This window comes from Drosophila obscura, unplaced genomic scaffold, assembly GCF_018151105.1.
Source record: "Drosophila obscura isolate BZ-5 IFL unplaced genomic scaffold, ASM1815110v1 contig_192, whole genome shotgun sequence".
In the NCBI taxonomy this organism is placed as follows: domain Eukaryota; kingdom Metazoa; phylum Arthropoda; class Insecta; order Diptera; family Drosophilidae; genus Drosophila; species Drosophila obscura.
The window spans coordinates 2,983,220-3,002,076 of record NW_024542781.1 but is presented as its reverse complement, the minus strand read 5'-3'; the positions used below and the strand labels follow the sequence as shown (position 1 = coordinate 3,002,076).

The 18,857-nt window shown below is 50.0% G+C and overlaps 7 protein-coding genes across 8 annotated transcripts; 3 read left to right on the top strand and 4 right to left on the bottom strand.

Annotated features, from left to right (window-relative positions):
- LOC111065479 (mitochondrial zinc maintenance protein 1, mitochondrial) lies at nt 1-744 on the top strand. Its single transcript, XM_022353684.2, has 4 exons — nt 1-106; nt 159-302; nt 360-441; nt 504-744. The coding sequence occupies exons 2-4, from the start codon at nt 231-233 to the stop codon at nt 668-670; spliced, it is 321 nt and encodes a 106-aa protein (XP_022209376.2). The 5' UTR covers nt 1-106; nt 159-230; the 3' UTR covers nt 671-744.
- Nucleotides 714-2,740, bottom strand: LOC111065478 (peptidyl-prolyl cis-trans isomerase sig-7). The gene is made up of 2 exons (XM_022353683.2): nt 1,177-2,740; nt 714-1,117 (listed from the first exon to the last, which is right to left on the bottom strand). The coding sequence occupies exons 1-2, from the start codon at nt 2,646-2,648 to the stop codon at nt 742-744; spliced, it is 1,848 nt and encodes a 615-aa protein (XP_022209375.2). The 5' UTR covers nt 2,649-2,740; the 3' UTR covers nt 714-741.
- A 269-nt stretch (nt 2,741-3,009) lies between these two features.
- On the top strand, nt 3,010-8,229 carry LOC111065552 (SAFB-like transcription modulator). Of its 2 annotated transcripts, XM_022353779.2 has the most exons (9): nt 3,010-3,300; nt 3,458-3,943; nt 4,015-4,042; nt 4,138-4,237; nt 4,342-4,388; nt 5,341-6,460; nt 6,886-7,035; nt 7,099-7,569; nt 7,648-8,229. In XM_022353779.2, the coding sequence occupies exons 1-9, from the start codon at nt 3,181-3,183 to the stop codon at nt 8,027-8,029; spliced, it is 2,904 nt and encodes a 967-aa protein (XP_022209471.1). In that variant the 5' UTR covers nt 3,010-3,180; the 3' UTR covers nt 8,030-8,229. The 2 variants fall into 2 exon arrangements, with proteins under 2 accessions (XP_022209471.1, XP_022209472.1); XM_022353780.2 differs by lacking the exons at nt 5,341-6,460; nt 7,648-8,229 and having other exon boundaries at nt 7,099-7,188.
- LOC111065553 (serine/threonine-protein kinase Nek8) lies at nt 8,172-11,411 on the bottom strand. The gene is made up of 9 exons (XM_022353781.2): nt 10,690-11,411; nt 10,485-10,623; nt 10,129-10,412; nt 9,909-10,079; nt 9,345-9,854; nt 9,107-9,275; nt 8,857-9,042; nt 8,552-8,784; nt 8,172-8,487 (listed from the first exon to the last, which is right to left on the bottom strand). Exons 1-9 carry the CDS (start codon nt 11,394-11,396, stop codon nt 8,349-8,351), a joined length of 2,538 nt encoding a protein of 845 aa, XP_022209473.2. The 5' UTR covers nt 11,397-11,411; the 3' UTR covers nt 8,172-8,348.
- Nucleotides 11,412-11,973: 562 nt separating this feature from the next.
- On the bottom strand, nt 11,974-13,610 carry LOC111065668 (ras-related protein Rab-8A). Its single transcript, XM_022353967.2, has 4 exons — nt 13,153-13,610; nt 12,775-13,067; nt 12,601-12,714; nt 11,974-12,535 (listed from the first exon to the last, which is right to left on the bottom strand). Exons 1-4 carry the CDS (start codon nt 13,274-13,276, stop codon nt 12,425-12,427), a joined length of 642 nt encoding a protein of 213 aa, XP_022209659.1. The 5' UTR covers nt 13,277-13,610; the 3' UTR covers nt 11,974-12,424.
- A 136-nt stretch (nt 13,611-13,746) lies between these two features.
- Nucleotides 13,747-15,388, bottom strand: LOC111065667 (E3 ubiquitin-protein transferase MAEA). The gene has a single exon (XM_022353966.2). The coding sequence runs from the start codon at nt 15,288-15,290 to the stop codon at nt 14,109-14,111; it is 1,182 nt and encodes a 393-aa protein (XP_022209658.1). The 5' UTR covers nt 15,291-15,388; the 3' UTR covers nt 13,747-14,108.
- Nucleotides 15,389-16,081: 693 nt separating this feature from the next.
- On the top strand, nt 16,082-17,243 carry LOC111065555 (40S ribosomal protein S3). Its single transcript, XM_022353783.2, has 2 exons — nt 16,082-16,191; nt 16,461-17,243. The coding sequence occupies exons 1-2, from the start codon at nt 16,156-16,158 to the stop codon at nt 17,163-17,165; spliced, it is 741 nt and encodes a 246-aa protein (XP_022209475.1). The 5' UTR covers nt 16,082-16,155; the 3' UTR covers nt 17,166-17,243.
- Nucleotides 17,244-18,857: the final 1,614 nt, after the last annotated feature.

The window sequence follows — 18,857 nt, the reverse complement described above, 5'->3', positions numbered from 1 at the left end:
CTTTTTAATTTTCTGTCGAATTAATACCAGAATTAATACCATACATACCGTATACAAATCAAAATCAGCTGTGACATTTTTAAAATGTCTAAATTTGCGGCAGCAGGTAGATTAAACGTAAAACCACATATAAACCAATCTTAATCCTTCAATTCTAGGTTCTCAGCGTCTTCAAGAAGCTCCATCGCACGCGGCAATACGTGTTTGATGGCGACGTTCGGGCCCTAGAAATGGCGCGTAAGAAAATTAACGACGAATTCCGGGGGAACCGAATCGTGACAGACCAGGAAGTTATTCAGAGCGTATGTTATGGAGTTTTTCCTTGATTTTGTGTCCTTTCTGATTTCCCCTACTTACAGAAGATCAAACTTGCGGAGGAATGTGCCCACGAGCTGCGCTCGAATGTGATTCAGGCCCAGCAACGAGAGGACGGCGTATATGGTGGGTTGCCATTATATAAACATTACCATGCCGCTGTGTATATTAAAATTGAATGTTTTCAGAGCTCCGCATAACGCCAGAGACTACGCGAATGGACAATATAGTCTTCAATCCGGATGCCATCATTGAGCCGCCACGAAAACGACGCGGGGCTAAGGCCACAGAAGGCTGCTGTGGAGGCGCTGCGATGGCGGCGCTTGATGCGGAGGTGGCGGCTCCTAAGAAATAGAATTAGAAACATTTTAGATGTAGATGTAATCAAAATCCTGTGTATGTTAGAGTCGAGAAAATCGCTTTATTTTATTTGCCATGGTGTCTCTTTTTTGATTTGTGTTTGCTCTTCGACTGGGCTTTCTTTTGCTTCGTCTTCTTGCTCCGCTTGCGCTTGCTACGCTCGTCCGAGGAGGAAGAGGAACTAGAGGTCTCCTCAGAGCTATCCGAGGATGTTTCATCCGAATCGCTTTCACTGTCTGACGAATCATCGCTGGAGTCTGAACTGCTGCTGGCGGCACGTTTCGACTTCTTCTTTGCTACCTTCTGGCTCTTGTGTTTCTTTTCCATGGATTCTGAGGGCTTACGTTTCCTTTCGGGACTTTTCTTGCGTTCGATCCGCTTTGAATTTCTATCTTGATTACGTTCATCGTGGTCTCTGGATTCTGGATGTCTTTGTTGGGGCCTGAAAAAGGGAATTTGATTAATATACTGACAGATTTGTAGGGTGTTCAGTCGGGAAACCTTCTGTCTGGTCCATTATCTCTGCTTCTGATGGGTTCTCTGCTTTGACCATAATGTCTTCCTCCTTGTGGGGATCTCTCTCGCCTGTGGTCGGTGCGATCTTTGGATCTAGATCTTCTTGTATCCATTCGTTGATCCCTTCGATCATTACGATCTCTGGATGATGACCGGCGGCGATCATTGAAACGTTTTCGATCGTTGCCGTCTCTGATCTGCCTCTCATTTGGGTTCCTTCGCTCGTTTCGATCCCTGGATCGGGAGCGCCGTCGATTGTCCCGATGTTCGTTCTGTTCCTGGTGCCGTTGCTCTCTTGCCTTCCGCCGTTCTGCGGAGCTCATTCGACTTCTCGGATCGTCAGGCTTCTTGCGATCCCGCTTTTCATCGGGTCTGTCTCTGTCTCTGCCCCTGCCGTTGTTCTGTGGCCTTCGATCATTGTTATCCCGCAGGTTGTCAAAGTCCAGCTTGCCGTCAGCACCCTCCACGCCACGTCCTTTGCCGCGCCACGTAACCTTCGACACGGACTGGGAGAAGTCCACGTGTATGCGCCGGTCGTCGATCAGCACATTGTCCATTTTGAAGTAGGCAGCCTCGCAGGATTTCTGCTCGTCAAACTCCACAAAGGCATACTGCAGCGAGTCTCCTGTCTTGCGATCACGTATTACCTCGCATCCCTTCACCACACCGAAGCGACTGAAGATAATCTCCAGGTCGTCGTCTGTCGTGACAGGATTGAGTTTGCACACGAAGAGTACGTTTTCCGGGGGTGCCATTTCGGCATCCGGCAAATCGCCCACGATCTCGAGTATTGTGGCACGGGCCTTTGCCTCGCGATCGGCCAGCATCTCCTGCATTTCCTCCATTGTCATGCCGTCGGTGTCGTCAATGTCCTCGTCAGCGGCGATGCGTCCGTTCTTCAACCGTTCGGCACTGGGAGAGGGCGAGCGACTGGGCGCCTGCAAGCCACGCGGATTGGGGTACGGGTCCTCCAGCACCACCGTGTGAGTTATGCGTATGTCCTGATAGGGGCGAAACTTCTCATCCACAATGGCATCGTTTAGCTGGCGGAGAACCTCGTGACCCTCCACCACCTCGCCAATGACGCAGTGGGTGCCATCCAGTGATGTCAGGTCCTCTCCCAGGGTGAAGAAGAACTGGGAGCCCACAAGGTTCTTTCCCGCGCTCACAAGCGACAGCATGCCGGCATTCAAGTGGTGGATCTTGGGCAGGAATTCGGCTTCAAAGAAGCGCTTCTGTGGGCCCTCCACAACGCCCCAAACGGAGGAGCCACCATCTCCAGCGCCGCTGGGATCGCCGGTCTGCGCTATAAATCCCTGCTGGACGGTGTGGAAGAGATTGTAGTTGTAGTACTTAAGCCGGCAGAGCTTCAGGAAGTTCAGGCATGCGATGGGCCGTTCGGTGGTAAATAGATCGACGGTCAGATCGCCCAGCGTGGTCTCAATCACCACGGACATGATGCAGTTTCTCAATAATCAGCAAAAAACACCCATAGAAAACAGAAAATTCTTCACAAAAACACCCCAAAGATGGGCTAGTGGTGGAACATGAATATATCGGTTGGCTGCTATCGATATGTTTACACGGTAATAATACTGCAAGTCTTATTAGTATTTCTACAATTGATCCCCTTTCAATGCAAATACATGATACGATCAAACATGAATCAATTAGCGGGACTAACTGATTACGTCAGTTCTACCACTTTCGTATAAAAAAAGGAAAAATAATTCCTTGAATTGAGTATTTTCGGAGCTGGTCCTACTAATCCAAATATCGATATATTAATTTCAGAACTATAATCGTCGCCATTTTCATTTTACTTCCGACTTCATTTGTGTGTATCAGAGTCTGACTTGTCTGGGATTTTCACACGTTGTGAAAACGAAATAAATTATTCACAAGAATTGAATTTGGTTTCGGTTTATAAGTGCATCCAGCGTATCAAAAGTGATTAGATAGTGACTAAGTAATTAAGTGCACGTCAAGATGCCCGAATTAGGCAAGAAAGTAGCCGAGTTGCGCGTATGCGACTTGAAAGATGAGCTAGAAAAACGCAAGCTGGACACTTTGGGTCCAAAGGCTGCGCTCATCGATCGCTTAGAAAAGGTAAAGTATACATATACCCGCCCCCATTTATTCTTCAGTGCACAAAGGAAATCCGTTTAGAAGCTAGAAAAAAAAATGGTTGTGCAATTTCTTGTGTGTGTGTGTGTGCGTGCGTGCGTGTGTATGTATTTTATGTTTGTGTGTTGTATTTTTCCAGGCACTAAAAGAGGAGGGTCACGACCCGGCCAGCCATTTGATTGTGCCGGGTGCAAAGGGCAAAAAGAGCATGCCAGTGCCCATGTCCGAAAATGAGAGTGGAGTCAAAATCAAGGAGGAGCCTGTCGATGAAGACGAGTCCATGGGGGCAGGCTTTGAGAATGGTGATGACCTTTCCCGCCATGCCGAACAGGATGGCCACGAAATAGATCAGGTGGGCGACGTCGACGATGTCTGTGTGATTCTTGACGATGACGAAGAGGAGGAGGAATACGACGAGGACCAGGAGCAGCACGGCGAAGGTGAAGGTGATGCTGATGGCGAGCCCGAGGACGCCGCAGAAGAGGGCGATAACAATGGCGAGGTCGAGCCTGCCAATGAAATTCAAGAGGAGGAGGAGAACACCGGCGACACGGTGAACCTGGACAACGACGAGTCCATCAATCTAACAATTGGTGAAGACGAACAAAAACTGCTGCATGATGAGGTGACATTAAATAAATTGAATCACTTATTCAATTAAATTTTCCTAATCCAATTTGCATTGTGTTCTCCCAGGCTCCAGATGACAAATCCATTAAGTCGGGTGAGTGTAGGAGCATTTCGGCTGAATCCACGCTTAAATATAAGATTAAGATTCAAGACCTAGTAATTTATGGGGGAAAACTCTTTAATTGACAGTGAAACCGGCCAATAAATCAGATAAGAACAACTCGAAGGACGCCGATAAGAAGAATGACAAGAAAAAGGATGATAAGTCCGCTGATAAGAAGGACACCAGGTTAGTGTCTACCGAAATCTAAACAGCTCGATTCAACCCTAATTTTCCCCTTCTAATGAAATTGTTTTATTCCCTTCTAATGACTTTATTTTATTATTTTTCAGTGATCAGAAGTTATCCTCAAAGTCGTCCAGCCAAAAGGATGATAAAGGTAAATTAAGTTAGGGTTTCCGCATGGATAGGTCCAGTGAAATTCGGAAAGTTACATGTTGGGAATGGGGATTGCTTGGGCCAAGCAAGATCCTAGTTTAAGGTTCGATCAAATATGTGAAAGAGTTTCGTGCAAGAGAGTGTGAATTTGGTTGGGCCAACAGGGAGTGAAGGCCCGACCCCACGCCCCCACACGCATGATGAGGACAGGACTTGTGCAACGGAGCAGCGATGGATTCCCCGGAGACACCTGAGCATCATTTCTGAGGCAGAGAGAGTGTTTGTTCCATGAAAATGAAGAGAAAACACATCCAAAAGAATCGATGGCAGCTTTGATTCTGAAATGACAACGACTGACAGTGAATCAAAGCTTCGAATGGAGACCAACTACTGCTGCTGGCACCACCACTCCATTTGGCATCTGGACTAGCAGAGAGATGTGGCATCTGGAATATAACTCCTGTCACTCGCAGCAATCGGAATCAATCGAGAAAGGAACGAAGCAGAGCACAAAGGAGTTTCCAGCTACGAGTAATTTCCCCTCAAAGGACACACACACACAGACATGGCGCAGGAATGCAGATGCAAAGATCAAGGGTAACGTTACTCTCTTCCCAGGACTTCCTGTTCCACCCACAGACGAAGACGAATGCAGCGCAGCAGCAACCCAAACAAATTCACACTCTCTTTGCTTCCTTTTTCCTGGGGCGACGGGGTGGTGTCTCTATCGAAGAAAGTCTCGTGATGTTAACGATTACGATTACCTTACGCTCTAAACTCCAACTCCACCAACACCAGCCAGCTACAAAAGATGTGTGTGTGTTTGCCAAAATGCTTCCCTTAAAGATCGTATCATAAACCAAAAACGTTAACCGTTAACCAGTTACAGCCACTCCTCAAAGCTCTGACCATAACACTCTCTTCCAATATTATTATTTACATGGAACTTGCAGAGAAATCAGCGACAGCAGCCGCTGGGGCAGCTTCGTCCGCCGCATCGAGTGCCGCTGGCAGCAAGTCCGGATCCGGTTCGGGCACGGGATCGGGTGCTGCCGGATCTGTGGGGGCAACATCAACATCCTCCGCGTCCAACAGCAAGCCAACGACGCTGTCACGCAATCTCTGGGTCTCCGGCTTGTCCACCCTCACGCGGGCCAGCGACCTCAAGGCGATCTTCTCCAAGTTCGGCAAGGTGATCGGTGCGAAGGTCGTGACCAACACTCGCACCCCGGGCACCCGCTGCTACGGCTATGTGACCATGTCCTCGTCGGCAGATGCCTCGCGGTGCATTGAGAATCTGCACCGCACCGAGCTGCATGGACGCATCATTTCGGTGGAGCGCACCAAGAACGAGATCGGAGGCAGTGCCAGCTCCAAGGATGGCAAGGGCAACAACAGCAGCAACAACAAGGCCACTCAGGGGCAAGATGGCAAGAAGAAGGACGACGACAAGAAGTCTGGAGGCGGTGGCGGCGGCAGCGGCAAGGGCAACCACAACGGCAACGCCGAGAAGAACAGCAAGAACAACGATGGAGGCGACAGCAAGTCCGCCAACGGTGATTCCAAGCGCGACGGCAAGGACAACAGGGAGCGCCACAACAAGCGTCGCGACGACAAGGACAAGTCTGTCAGCCACGACAGGCGTCACGATCGCGAGACGTCACGATCCGGACCAGGTGGCAACAACAAGCGTCAGGGCTCCAATCAAGACATCCATCGTTCGGGGCGCAATCCGCGCGACGTTGACCGCGAGATCCAGGCGCGCCAGCGGGACCGCGAGCGCCGTCAACGTGAGATGCTATCGTACCAGAAGATCCGGGAGGAACGCGAGCGCCAGCGTCTGCGCGAGCGGGAGCGCGAGCTGCGCGAAGAGGAACGGCGCCGTCGTGAGGCACGTGAACGCCAGCGCATCGAGGAGGAGCGCCTCGCGGAGGAGCGACGCAAGCTGGCCGTCGAGCGGGAGCGGCTCGAGCGCGAGAAGGCCGAGCTGCTGCGCATGGAGCGGGAGCGCCAGAAGCTGGAGCGCGAGAAAATCGAACTGGAGCGCCTCGAGCTGAAGCGTCAACAGATGAAGTATGCTAACAAACAAACAAAACCAAAACTTAAAACAAATCCGTATTGCGTCATGGCACGGCACTCGTTCGTTCCAACTCCCTAGCCAACAACACAAATATTTAGATATGTATTTATTATTCTTTTCACTGCCGGAGAGCATTTGATTTGTCCGTGTTTATAAGTGTGTGTGTGTGTTAAGCTAAGTTGCAGCTGCCTCCTCCGCGTTGTTGATGTTTCCTCAACGCCGAACTGCTTCAAAAAACGGAACATTGATAGGCAAATGCATTGCATCCTAGTCTAAAGTCTGACGTCCTCTACGCCGAACCCCCCATCTGGCTATTACCTGAAGATTATTAACTCAATTTACGTTTCCTCTTTTCATCTCTCTTCCTCTCACTCTTGTTTGGCCGAATCCACGTACCACCACCACCACGTACCATCAGGATTATGGAGTCGCGCGACGATCCTGTCAAGCGTGCCGTGGCCAAGCGTGCGGATGATCGCTACGGCGATGTGGCCGATCGCAAGCGCAGTGGCATTTTTGATGCCCCACCTCCACCAAGGTTCGACACATCTCTAGTCAGCTCTCGCAGGTGAGTGATCCCTCTTGCTCTGCAATGAAATTCCATATTCAAAGTTGACTCCTGCCGCCGCAGCACCTATGATAAGAAGCACGATGACTATGGCTCCTCGTCGGCCGCCAAGCGAGTGCTAGACGACTACTCGAGCACCAACAAGCGTCTGGATTATACAAACAAGCGCAACGACTATGCCACATCGTCTGCCTCGAAGCGTGGCGCTGTCGATGACTATGCCACAGTGCCGAGCAAGCGTTCGGGCGGCAATGACTACACTGCCTCCAGCTCGAAGCACGATTACAGCTCGTCCAGCAAGCGTGACGACTACAAGCGCGAAGTGGAGGTGCGTCACATGCCCATTTCGGCCAGTGCCGGTGGCTCGAGCAGCTCCTACTTGCACAAGAACAATGCCGGTGGCGGTGGTGGTGGTGGAGCCGGCTCCTATGTCCACAAGAACAACGCAACCGGAGGCACCGGTGGCCGTTACAATGACTCTGATCGCAGCAACACCTCCAACTACCGACGCGACGATTCCCACAGCCTGCAGCAGTAAGAATCTGAATCTAAATCTGAACCTGAATTTTTCCATAAAATGAGTTGCTAATCATTAATTCTTTCCGATTACAGTAGCGGCGCCAAGCGCTATGACAACTCCACCAGCAGTGGAGGCGGCGGCGGCGGCTACGGCAGCAATTCGAACAATGTCAACATTTGGGCACCCTCCTCGGGTGGCTCCCACCTGGGATCCAGTGGAGGACCGATCAAGTCCTACGGCAACGGCATGTCCTCGAATATGCATAGCAACAATTCGTGGCCGAAATCGGCGACAGTCGAGGACAATGGCTGGCGCCAGGTGCCGGCCCAGAGAAGCTTTGATCGTACCAGTTACAACGATCGTTCCACTGGCGGATATCAGGGCAACAGCGGCGGCGGTGGTGGTGCCGGGGGCATGTATGGCGGCAGTCGCCCTGCCCAAGATCGCTACGGCAATCAGGTGTCGCGCTATTAGGCGCTTGGCAACGGGCAATGTGCATTTTATGAGGCAATAGATGACGCGCACCCTCCAACACCATCCATCTTGGGCCCCCACCCCCTCCACTGACTTTCCCCACACAGCGCCATGGAGCGCTGTCTCTATATTTTAGCTTGTTTTAGTAGTAGATTAAGTTTCTACAATTACATTTGGAAACCAATAAATGTATTAACAATTAAAATACGATTTACCATAGCACAAACAAAACCCCATTCGCTTGTGCGTCTCGAGTGGAGCATCAATTGGCAGGTAGGAGATGCCCACCTGGTGCTCTAAAAGAGGACAATCAATCCCCCTAAGGACAATCCCCCTCATAGGACGATATTAGCGGCGTAGTTGTATCCACCAGAACGAGGACACTGTGCGCCAAGGGATAGACATCATGGACCTGCACATAGTAGCCACGATCGCACTGCTCCTTGGAGGAATAGAGTCTGCCAAAGAAGAAGATATTGCAGAGGATTGGTAAGCAGGAATCCGGGATGGAATGGAACCTACGCCAATATATCCACCGGTTCCAGTATCAATTCGGACTTGTACACCGATGCCAGAAAATTGGTGAACGCCGCCGTATTGTTGCCCAAATCAATGTCCGTATTGGGGGTGCACACCTCCAGGCCCAGGCCACTGCTGCTGGATCCGATCTCGGGCAGTCCATTGCGAGTGCCCCAAACGGTGATGATGTTGTCCTCGGAGGCCACAATCGTGCACTGATCGCTGCAGTTGGCCTTCTGCGGGTAGGATCAGTAATCAGTGAGCGAGGATGGAAGATGCAGATGCAGAGCTGCGGACTGATTACAAACCACAATGTAACGAGCGCGCACAGCCTCCACCAGGGTGGGCTGATCCACTTGATTGCAGTGCCGAATGCCACGCTGACCCTCCGTGTTGCGGCCCATGGTGTAGACATAGCCACCCTCCAGCAGGAACACCGAGTGGGTGGACGAGAAGCTGGCCTTCAGCATTTTGCTCGGCAATTGGACTTTTTTCTGTAAGGAGAGAGGAAGTAAGGAGTAGACAGTGGGGAAGGCAGGACAGTGCTGGAGTACATACAAAAGCCGTGATCTTGCCGGGACGATTGAAGCCCAGCTTGTAGTAATTATTGCTGCCACATGCATGCAGCTCTCCATTGGCGAACAGCACGGCCGAGGTGTCCGGCCCACAGAAAATCTTCGTGGGCTTTGTCTTCACATGGGAGAGCAGGATCTTCTGCGGGAACTTCCTAAAAGAACATAAAGGACATTGCAGTCAAAGGATTGGGATGCTTTCGGCTCCCCTCCCCGCCACTCACTGCTGCTGCTGATAGTTGCCCAGACCAAGGGCTCCGCTCACACTGGTGCCCCACACATAAACCGCGCCCTCGCGACTCAGGGCCAGGACATGATGCAGTCCGGCAGCCAACTGCTCGATGCGCACATCCGTCAGCTTGGCAATCAGCTTGGGACTGTGGTAGTTGCGCTGCTCCTCCTGGCCGAGCGACAGGTTCGTGTTGCTGCCACAGCTGAGGAGACTGCCGGCCTGGGTGACCAGAATGGTGAAGGCATCGCCGGCACAGGCCCCCACCACATGGTAGTTGCGCACGCTCTCCATGCGGCTGGGGTAGTGCTTCCAGGCCTCCAGCGAGGTCAGTCCCAGCTGGCCGTGGGTGCCCTCGCCCCAGGCATACGCCGATCCGTCCTCGTTCACCACCACAAAGTGGGAGTCGCTCATGGCCATGCCCACAATGACTGCCTTTGGCGGCAGCTGGATGGGCGACATGCTGAAGGAGTTCCCGAATGCCTTTAGCTGATACAGCACCGATCTAAAGGAGCAACGATCTGGGGGTCAATGGGAATGATTACTCCGGATTGCATACCTCTTTTCGAGGATCTCATGTGGCGCTGCTGTCTCCGCGCTCATCAGCTGCTTGGTCTCCGTCTGGGCGGTGGGCAGCTCCAGTTCCATGGTCACATTGCTGCGGGTAGCCGCCGGTACAGTAACTGCCAGCTGGTTGCCAGTGCTGCTGATGCCGTCCTCATAGGAGTAGCTGCAAAAATATCATCTAGGGAATCTCTTAAGTGATTCTTTATCCTCACCCTTTGTTCTTTCCCAGGCTACGAAATATCAGGGGTATCCAGTAGACCAAAACTTCTGAGGCGGTGGGTCGTCGGGCGGCCTCCACTTGGAGCAGATTCGACATGAGACTGCACAGTCCGGAGGTATAGCCAGAGGGCACAGGCGTATAGTTGCCGGCCATGATTTTGGTGACCAGTTCGGAGAGATTGGAGGCAGCGAATGTCTTCTTCAGGCAACACATTTCGCCCAGAATGCAGCCCAGGGCCCAGATGTCGCTCTTGTTGTCGTACTCCTTGCCCTCGCACTGGAACAGAGAGAGAGCGAGAGAGAGAGAGTATCAGCTGAAGATACTCTCTGTAAAGGGAGAGACTATTACCATCTCCGGACTGAAATAGTAGGGCGTGCCCAGTACGGTCTGGGCATGGATCTTGGTGTTCATTATCTTGGAGATGCCAAAGTCGCCAATCTTGACGATGCCCCGTCTATTCAGGAAGACGTTGGCACTCTTCAGATCTCTACAATCGATAGATGAAAGAACTAAAGACCTTCGAGTGTCAATGGGTAAGAAGTGAATGCCTTACCTATGCAGGATATTCTCCGAGTGCATGTAATTGATGGCACTGGAGATCTGCTCGAACACGGCGATGATGTACCGCTCCGGCAGGTGCTGATGGCCCTGACGCTCGGCAATGATGTGGGCCAGGGTTCCCCCGTCCGCGTACTCCATTTCAATCAGCAGCGTGTTGTCCTTGATGAAGCTGCCCAGATAGCTGACAATGTTCGGATGATGGAGCTTGGAGAACACGTCCACCTCGTTCATGGCCAGATCGCGGCCCGGTGGCGTCAGTTCGCTCAGATTGATCTGCTTGAACACGATCTGATGGCCGTCGGACTTGCGGCGGTACAGGATGGCAATGCCAAAGGAGCCCTGTCCGACGACACGCACCTTGTCGTAGTTGGCCAGCTCTGGCCCCGCAATGCTGAAGGTCTCCTTGGGCACACCCAGCTGCAGCATTACCTCCTGTCTGGCCGACTGCTGGTGTGGCTGTGGCGCCTTGCTGCTGGACATGGCCTCGGCCAGAGAGGTGTTGGCCGCCCCTGTGGTGCCGTCCGTGATGGTGAACACTGTCGGCAGCACACGGGTGCAGGTGGATTTGGGCTTCTTATGGGCCACTGCCACTCCTCCACCCAGCGGCAGTTTCAGCGATGTCGTGGTCAAGGTTGTGGCATCAGTTATCCTGCCATTGAAGATGGGCAGGGAGCTCGCCTTGGCACGCAGCTTTTTCATCTCCCGGACACAACCAGCGGCGGTGGGCGTACAAAATTGAATCGAATCGCAGGTCCTGTCTGTTGTGTAATTGTCCTCTGGCCCGCGTTGTGGTCAAGCCCGTTGCTAGGTGCCGTGCCTGCCACAATGCCACAATTGTTATCAGTCATTCGAATAATTCAACACCCCCAGAGGCAGAGGGCAGGGGGCAGGGTAGCAGCACAGTGCAATTATCATATAAGCAATGCCAAGGGGACAGGGCACATATTGAAGGTAATATTTGCACGAATACTAATCGGATTGATCGATGTTAAAGGGAATGAAATTAGGAAGCTAAAATTGAATGATAGATTTAAAATACCAATAAACAAAACCAATTTAATAAAGACCTAAATCTACGATCCATTATGCGAATAGCGCAAATATGGGAAAATATGAAACCAGCTCATTAACGAAAGCATAAGGAATAACCATTAAAGATTTGACTATTCTGTAATGGATTCCTTGTGCAAATGGACATTTAAGTACTTACCTAAAAATAGAATAAAACCAAACCAACGCAAACCTTAAGTTCATTTGTATACAATTAATGGGTTTTGTTTCGTTTCGTTTCTTACGAGTATAAATGTATTTTTAGCATTAGATTATAATTATTGGAATCGAGACAATATGCATGTATAATCGACCGAGTTATGGTATTTGCAGGAATATGCTAAAATATTTATGCTATGTTTCTTGGACTATCTGTACCCTTAAAATGCACAATCTGTATGATTCACATACATACATATACAATATATCCAATTTAATACAGGCATCCTCTCCCACCCATCGAATTACCCACCCTTTTTGTTTGCATTTAAAATGTTCATCTCGCGCTTTGGTTTCGTGTTATATCTGTTGTAATATCTTGGCATTTGGTATGGGCCACGAACTTGGGCTACAATGCAGCTTCAACAGCTTTGGACAACTTGGTTCTCAGGTTTTCTGTATTCGGTATTCGATATTCGGTTTGCGGTTGCAATCGCATTTCGTATATCATCTAACATCTAGCAGGTGCAGCGATTCTCGCCGGATAGACTGCCGAGGCTGAAGGTGCCGAGGCCATTCGATCCAGGCGATTTCTTGTCTTTGTTCTCCTCGTTGTCAAAATTGTCGCCCTATAAATACACAGCATTTCAATTGATTATCTCTATGGTCTTTCTTATAACCTTTTTTCGCTTACCCGTCGCTCTCGTTGTTCACGTATTTTGCGGGCCAGCGACAGAAACGCATCCTCAATGTTGATGTTCGATTTGCACGAGACCTCAAAGAAGGGCATGTCAAAGTTTTCGGCAATCTGTTGGATATAGACTTCAATATTAGTGTATACCAATTATAATCTCAAAGTCGTATCCACCTTTTCACCCCTGTCCTTGTCGACCATCCGCTGTGTGGTCGAGCATTCGCATTTGTTGCCCGCCAGCACCTTCACCACATCCGGCGAGGCATTCTCCTGGATGTTGCGCAACCAATAGGACAAATTGTTATAGCTCTCCAGATTGGTCACATCGTACATGAGCAGTATGCCCATGGCGCCACGATAATACGCTGTCGTCAATGTTCGGAAGCGCTCCTGCCCGGCCGTGTCCCAGATTTGCAGTTTTATGGGCACCCCATCGAGATTAATCAGTTTCTGCTTAAAGTCTATGCCTGCAAATACACGGGCGAAAGGAGATGAAAGACATAAAAGATGTAACATATTTGCAGGGGGGGATGCGGATGCAGATGCACTCACCAATGGTGGAGATGTATGTGTCGTAGTATTTCTCATCGCAGTATCTGTGCACAATGCAGGTCTTGCCGACATTCGAGTCCCCTAGCACCAGTATCTTATATGTGGCCACAAAGTCCAGTGCCATAGTGCCAGTATAAACAATTTTGATGGCAATATTTAATACTACTATTTATTGAGTAGTAGTAGGTTTTTCTTTTTCTTTCAGTTACAGTTACAGATGTGCGCCCTGCTTTTGTAATTGTTTTTGTTGGTGGTGGGGTTTTCGAAGAGGTGGTGGAAGTGGTGGTGGGTGCTTTGGCTCTCCTCTCACCCGATCGGGTATCGCAGGACGGGGAGGGGGTTTATGTATCTGTTTGTTTGCTAAACGCAGCTGTTTCTCCTAAAACTGCAGCGGCGTCATGGATATTTACTGTAAATTTTACCGTTTCCTCCTGCACCAGCTGAGAGAGAGAGAGAGAGGGCAGGCACGTCCAGGAGCGAGAGAGCACAGTTCGCGCGAAACAATCGAAATGCAATAATTTTGTAATTGACAACTTCAATTCTCTTTTGCCTTGCTTATTTATCGTGTAATTTAATTTTTATTTGATTTATTTTAGGTTCGTTATATATATATATAGATTTATGCATAATCTTTCCACTTAGAGGAATCAAATAACGTTGTTCGCGTGTGATTCAGCCTCGGTCACCGACTGCTGCCCTGCGCTGCGTAGGAAATCAATACAACCGCGACGGCGCAGCAGACAGCCGTGGCAGCAGCGATTGACATCAATCGAAATCGAAATTCAAATGGCGAGGGGGGCGCGCTGCATTCGTTTGCGTTTGCTTCTTAATACCATAGATAGGTGTACAGTACATAATAATCATAGATATGGGAGCTACATATTCAAAAATAGAGTCATTCATTGCTTAACTTAATGATGAGGGTTTAGGTTTACGGTAGAGTCCAGCATCGGGGCTTACATCACAAAGACCTTCTCGATTTTGGGATTTGAAAACTTGGTATTGGTCACCGGACAGGTGACAGTGCCATCGTCTTTGGTTATGTCGGTAAGAGCCATTTGGCCAAAGATCTGGCCATTGGGCAACATCATGGGCTGGTTGTGCTCGTTCAGGGGCAGGCCCGTCACCCGACAGATGAGGCGACTCTGCACACAGTGCGAATATGGCAACTTGAGGGCGATGCGATTGAGATCTTCCTGGCAGACGGGGCAATTGAGATTGCGGCAGGTCTGGGTGTAGCAATGGGGCGTCTTCAATGCGGAGAGGCCAGCCTGGACGGCTGCCGAGAAGACGGAAGTGCTGGACAACTGGAACAGGCGGTAGTTCTCGTGGCGAAAGTCCAGCACCAGCTTCTGCCAGCGCTGCGGGTCCATGTACTTCTTGTAGTGCTCCATCTCGGTGTCGGCCGGATAGGCCAGCAGTGACATCACATGGCAGATCTCGTTCAACTGCGTCTTCTCGTACGCGGGGAAGTAGCGGCGCGAGTGCTTCACCGCCTCGAATCGCTGGTTGTGACGCACCAGCTCAATGAACTCCTGCACCCGCAGGCTGAAATCTATGGTCGAGTTTATTTTGCGCAGTTTCGATTTGTTGTCGATGCACCAGAGCACGCATTTGGTGGTGCTGTGATTGGCAAGGTCGTCCTCGACCTCGCGCGAATTCTGGAATATATCCAGATTGGTCAGATGGCGCACATCTGAGCGGGCGGCCAGCTCCTCGGCCGTCTCATAGTAGCCCATGCGCAACAGATGCTCGATGACCAGGCGGTCCAGGCGTATGCGCTTCCACTGGTCCACCGAGCCCTGCCACAGCTCCCCAGTGCCTGTGTTCGGTGGCATGATGCCCTTGAGATGCTCCAGCTTGCGTTTGCATATCTGTGTGACGCTCAGCTCGTCGTTGATGCTCTCCTCGGCCTTGCGCTTGAGCACCTGCAGCTTCTGGGCCACATTCCCCATCAGCTTGGTCACATCCGCCAGTATGGGCGGATCGGCGTCCAAGGCCTTGTCCACCTGACGCGATACGTTCATCACCTGGTCCACCTCACGGTCGATTATCTTCTGGGCCGAGCGGAAGCGCTTGTTCAGTATCTCGTATGGCACTTTCAGAGTGGCGTGCTCCAACGCCTTGATTTCCGACATTTTCGTTTTCCTTGTTTCGCAGAAAATGGATTTATATTTGCTTGCAATTGAGACGCAATTGCCAGATAAAATATACCGTCTGACCCTCCGAAATTGACAGTAATATACCAAAAAATATACTATTTTAGATACCAATATACCATAAACAAACGAACTTAACCCAATTGACACCCCACTATTTAACAGGTGAACAATTTGTGTAAAACCGAGGTAGCTCCCTTGTGGATCCAAACTTTCTCTTTACTTACACTTCGAGATTTTTCACCTGAACTGCGCAAACATTCTTCTAGTTTCATAACTTTCGAGGAATTATTTAAATACCCCCGTCGACAATGGCCTAATGTTAATTTTGATGATTGGTAATCATATTCCTCGATTTTGATATTCGGTCCAAAGCTACTAGCTAGCTGGGACTCTCAGCACTTAACGTATCATTTTTTCCGATAGATAAAACCATTTTATACAAGTAAGTCACAGAGAATATAGTGATTTGTACATTGCAATGAAGTTTACCAAGAATTTCCGTTTCCGAAAATCAAACCAACAATAACGTTTATTTCGATAGCAACTATCGGTGTTTGCAGCTCTGTGCCTTATCGATGCCTCCGTATCGCCTTGATACGCCTTGGGCGACTGAATTCTTTTCTATGCTCAAAATATCACCGCCGAATGCAAAAGTGAATACTGGGTGTGATTGTTATTTTGTAATAAAATCTAACTCAAAGCATGAGAGCGCTGGTCGAAAAAACCCATCGATCTATCGCGAAATTTGAAAACCATCAATACTATCGATAGTGCCATCGATGGTTTTGCAGCCCTGAAATCTTTCTTTTCGTCCAACCACGTTTCCGTGCGAGTTGTCAAAATGAATGCGAGCCTCCCAATTTCAAAGAAACGCAAGGTAATTTAACGCAAATCGCATTGGGAAATGCACAGGATAGTGCAACGCGCCTGCTGCATGTTGTTTGCATATAGTTGTGTGAAAAATCTGCACCAAACGTCGCTAAGTGAAGTGCATTCGGAGATAACCTCAAATCGCTGGCTGGCCTGGCGTCTTCGTTTTGTTGGTGGCAGCGTGGAGCACCTCCCCTGTCAATTGAAGCACAACAACTACAGCAGTGGATTTTGGTGTGGAATAATTGCTAATAATTGGTATTTCCATCATTTTAGTTCGTCTCCGACGGTATCTTCAAGGCTGAGCTGAACGAGTTCCTGACTCGCGAGCTTGCCGAGGATGGTTACTCCGGTGTGGAGGTCCGTGTGACCCCTTCCCGCACTGAGATCATCATCATGGCCACCAAGACCCAGCAGGTGTTGGGCGAGAAGGGACGCCGCATCCGCGAGCTGACCGCCATGGTCCAGAAGCGTTTCAACTTCGAGACCGGCCGCATCGAGCTGTACGCCGAGAAGGTCGCCACCCGTGGTCTGTGCGCCATCGCCCAGGCTGAGTCGCTGCGTTACAAGCTGACCGGAGGACTGGCCGTCCGTCGCGCCTGCTACGGTGTGCTGCGTTTCATCATGGAGTCGGGAGCCAAGGGCTGTGAGGTCGTTGTGTCCGGCAAGCTGCGTGGTCAGCGTGCCAAGTCGATGAAGTTCGTCGATGGCCTGATGATCCACTCTGGTGATCCGTGCAACGACTACGTCGAGACCGCCACCCGTCACGTGCTGCTGCGCCAGGGAGTGCTCGGCATCAAGGTCAAGATCATGTTGCCCTATGATCCCAAGAACAAGATTGGCCCCAAGAAGCCACTGCCCGACAACGTGTCCGTCGTGGAGCCCAAGGAGGAGAAGATCTACGAGACCCCCGAGACGGAGTACAAGATCCCGCCACCCAGCAAGCCCCTGGACGATCTGTCCGAGGCGAAAGTTTTGTAAACTTAGTTTTACTGTTCATCAAATGAGCGACTAGTCCAAGTCGCCCCGTAAATACAACAAACAAAACAAACTAGAAAACACACAAAGCCCTATAAATTCAATAAACCATCTGAAGATAACTAAACTTTAAACGAGAATGAGCAGCCGCCGAATCGAGTCTCCTTTTTGTGCAGTGCAGTGTAGACCCCGAGGTTTGCCCCCAAAAGTTTCGACTGTCCGAAGTCTGAGTGTGTGTGTGTGTGTGTGCCTCTTGTGGCCTGCAAACCAGTTTGGAATCTACTTTTATTTGTAATTCTCTTTATTTTTGTCGAGTTTATTTTTTTTTTGTTCAATTACTTGCGTCTCTCGCTGTCTGTCTGTATTTCCATTTCTTATGAAGCGGAAATCAGCGATTAAAACTGCTCACATTTTGTTCCCTGCCTGATTTATGAGGTTGTCCTTCGGTTAGCGTGTAGCCGGGACTCTGTGTCCGGTGTCCCACTGTCCGCTTGTCCCCTGTCCGCTGATAGCCTGGCTCGCTTATGGGTCTCTTATTTATCATGTTGATATGTTTATTTCCAAGCACTGTGACACGGCCCCGGCCCCAAAGGCATCAGGGACCAGGGCTATGGCAGCGGCAGCGGCAGCGTGAAAATCAACAATCGTTCAATTTATCAACATTTCCGAGATTATAGCGAGAGCGCCGAGAGAAAGAGATTCATGTTGGGGGCTTTTACATCGTGCCCATTTGAAACAAACTGAAATCGCAGCTGCAGCACACGATCCTCGCCCGATGACAAATGGCCACATGCAACACTCGCCCTCCACCCGTACCATGGAAATGGAGGTGGAGGAGGAGTAGCTGGTGTTGTTGCTGTTCCTGTCGGAGGAGGACTAGGGAGAGTCGGCTGTGGGCCATGTCTTGGCGGCATCACGCATCAAGTTGCGATTTGCGCAATAAATCTAAATTAGCCAACTCAAAAGCGGCTGGTTCCTGGTTTCCAGCACTATTACGAGCCGAACACCCCTCCTACACTCTCTCCGGCTGCTCTTCCTCCCTCCACTGCCACTTGGCCAATCAATTAGGGTCTAGAAGAAGCTAATTTTCAAAAACGATCTGCGGGACTGTGAGAAATCTTTGTGTTGCTATTGGAATTTCCATTGTTGCTGGTTTTTGTTGGTGTTTGGTGGATTTCAACGCTCGCATAAATCATACCAGAACCTTTTTAAACACGACTTTGAACGTATGATTTCAACACAAATTTGTAAATAAATTAGATCGTGATTATGGCCAACATCAATATCTATCTCCACCAAACATTGCAGCAGGCAGGCATCGTCATCGGCATCGGCATCTCCCCGGCCTCAGCCACGGCGGCGGGAGCAACATTATTAACCGGCCAATGTCTGACATGTGTGTGGCTGCCATAGCTCTCCTCTCCATATAGACAGACGGCAATAATACTAACTATATATTATAATGGCATAAACCACAACAGCCACAACAACAACAAAAAGCAGAAACGAAAAGAAATACAAAAAAAAACTCGACAATTGCCGTCAACAAGTCTGCAATGTCGGCAGCAGCAGCAGCAGCAGCAGCAGCAACGTGTTACTAGTCGCATGTTGCAGTTGTCTCTCAGTTTGTGTGTGTGTGTCTGTGCAACATGCATATTGTCTGTCGCGGGGCTGCACAGGTTCATAACTTGCCTG

Excerpts from the sequence above, each read along its gene's own strand:
- LOC111065552 (XM_022353779.2), top strand. The coding sequence starts at position 3,181 with ATGCCCGAATTAGGCAAGAAAGTAGCCGAGTTGCGCGTATGCGACTTG. Across the intron at positions 3,301-3,457 it reads TCATCGATCGCTTAGAAAAG|GCACTAAAAGAGGAGGGTCA; the intron begins GTAAAGTATACA and ends GTATTTTTCCAG. Across the intron at positions 4,389-5,340 it reads CAGCCAAAAGGATGATAAAG|AGAAATCAGCGACAGCAGCC; the intron begins GTAAATTAAGTT and ends TGGAACTTGCAG.
- LOC111065667 (XM_022353966.2), bottom strand. The coding sequence starts at position 15,290 with ATGTCGGAAATCAAGGCGTTGGAGCACGCCACTCTGAAAGTGCCATAC.
- LOC111065479 (XM_022353684.2), top strand. The coding sequence starts at position 231 with ATGGCGCGTAAGAAAATTAACGACGAATTCCGGGGGAACCGAATCGTG. Across the intron at positions 303-359 it reads ACCAGGAAGTTATTCAGAGC|AAGATCAAACTTGCGGAGGA; the intron begins GTATGTTATGGA and ends CCCTACTTACAG. Across the intron at positions 442-503 it reads ACGAGAGGACGGCGTATATG|AGCTCCGCATAACGCCAGAG; the intron begins GTGGGTTGCCAT and ends GAATGTTTTCAG.
- LOC111065478 (XM_022353683.2), bottom strand. The coding sequence starts at position 2,648 with ATGTCCGTGGTGATTGAGACCACGCTGGGCGATCTGACCGTCGATCTA. Across the intron at positions 1,118-1,176 it reads GATAATGGACCAGACAGAAG|GCCCCAACAAAGACATCCAG; the intron begins GTTTCCCGACTG and ends TCCCTTTTTCAG.
- LOC111065555 (XM_022353783.2), top strand. The coding sequence starts at position 16,156 with ATGAATGCGAGCCTCCCAATTTCAAAGAAACGCAAG. Across the intron at positions 16,192-16,460 it reads CAATTTCAAAGAAACGCAAG|TTCGTCTCCGACGGTATCTT; the intron begins GTAATTTAACGC and ends CCATCATTTTAG.
- LOC111065553 (XM_022353781.2), bottom strand. The coding sequence starts at position 11,396 with ATGAAAAAGCTGCGTGCCAAGGCGAGCTCCCTGCCCATCTTCAATGGC. Across the intron at positions 9,276-9,344 it reads GGCAACTATCAGCAGCAGCA|GAAGTTCCCGCAGAAGATCC; the intron begins GTGAGTGGCGGG and ends ATGTTCTTTTAG. Across the intron at positions 9,043-9,106 it reads CCGGCAAGATCACGGCTTTT|AAAAAAGTCCAATTGCCGAG; the intron begins GTATGTACTCCA and ends CTCTCCTTACAG.
- LOC111065668 (XM_022353967.2), bottom strand. The coding sequence starts at position 13,276 with ATGGCACTGGACTTTGTGGCCACATATAAGATACTGGTGCTAGGGGAC. Across the intron at positions 13,068-13,152 it reads CACATACATCTCCACCATTG|GCATAGACTTTAAGCAGAAA; the intron begins GTGAGTGCATCT and ends GTGTATTTGCAG. Across the intron at positions 12,715-12,774 it reads ACAAGGACAGGGGTGAAAAG|ATTGCCGAAAACTTTGACAT; the intron begins GTGGATACGACT and ends TATATCCAACAG.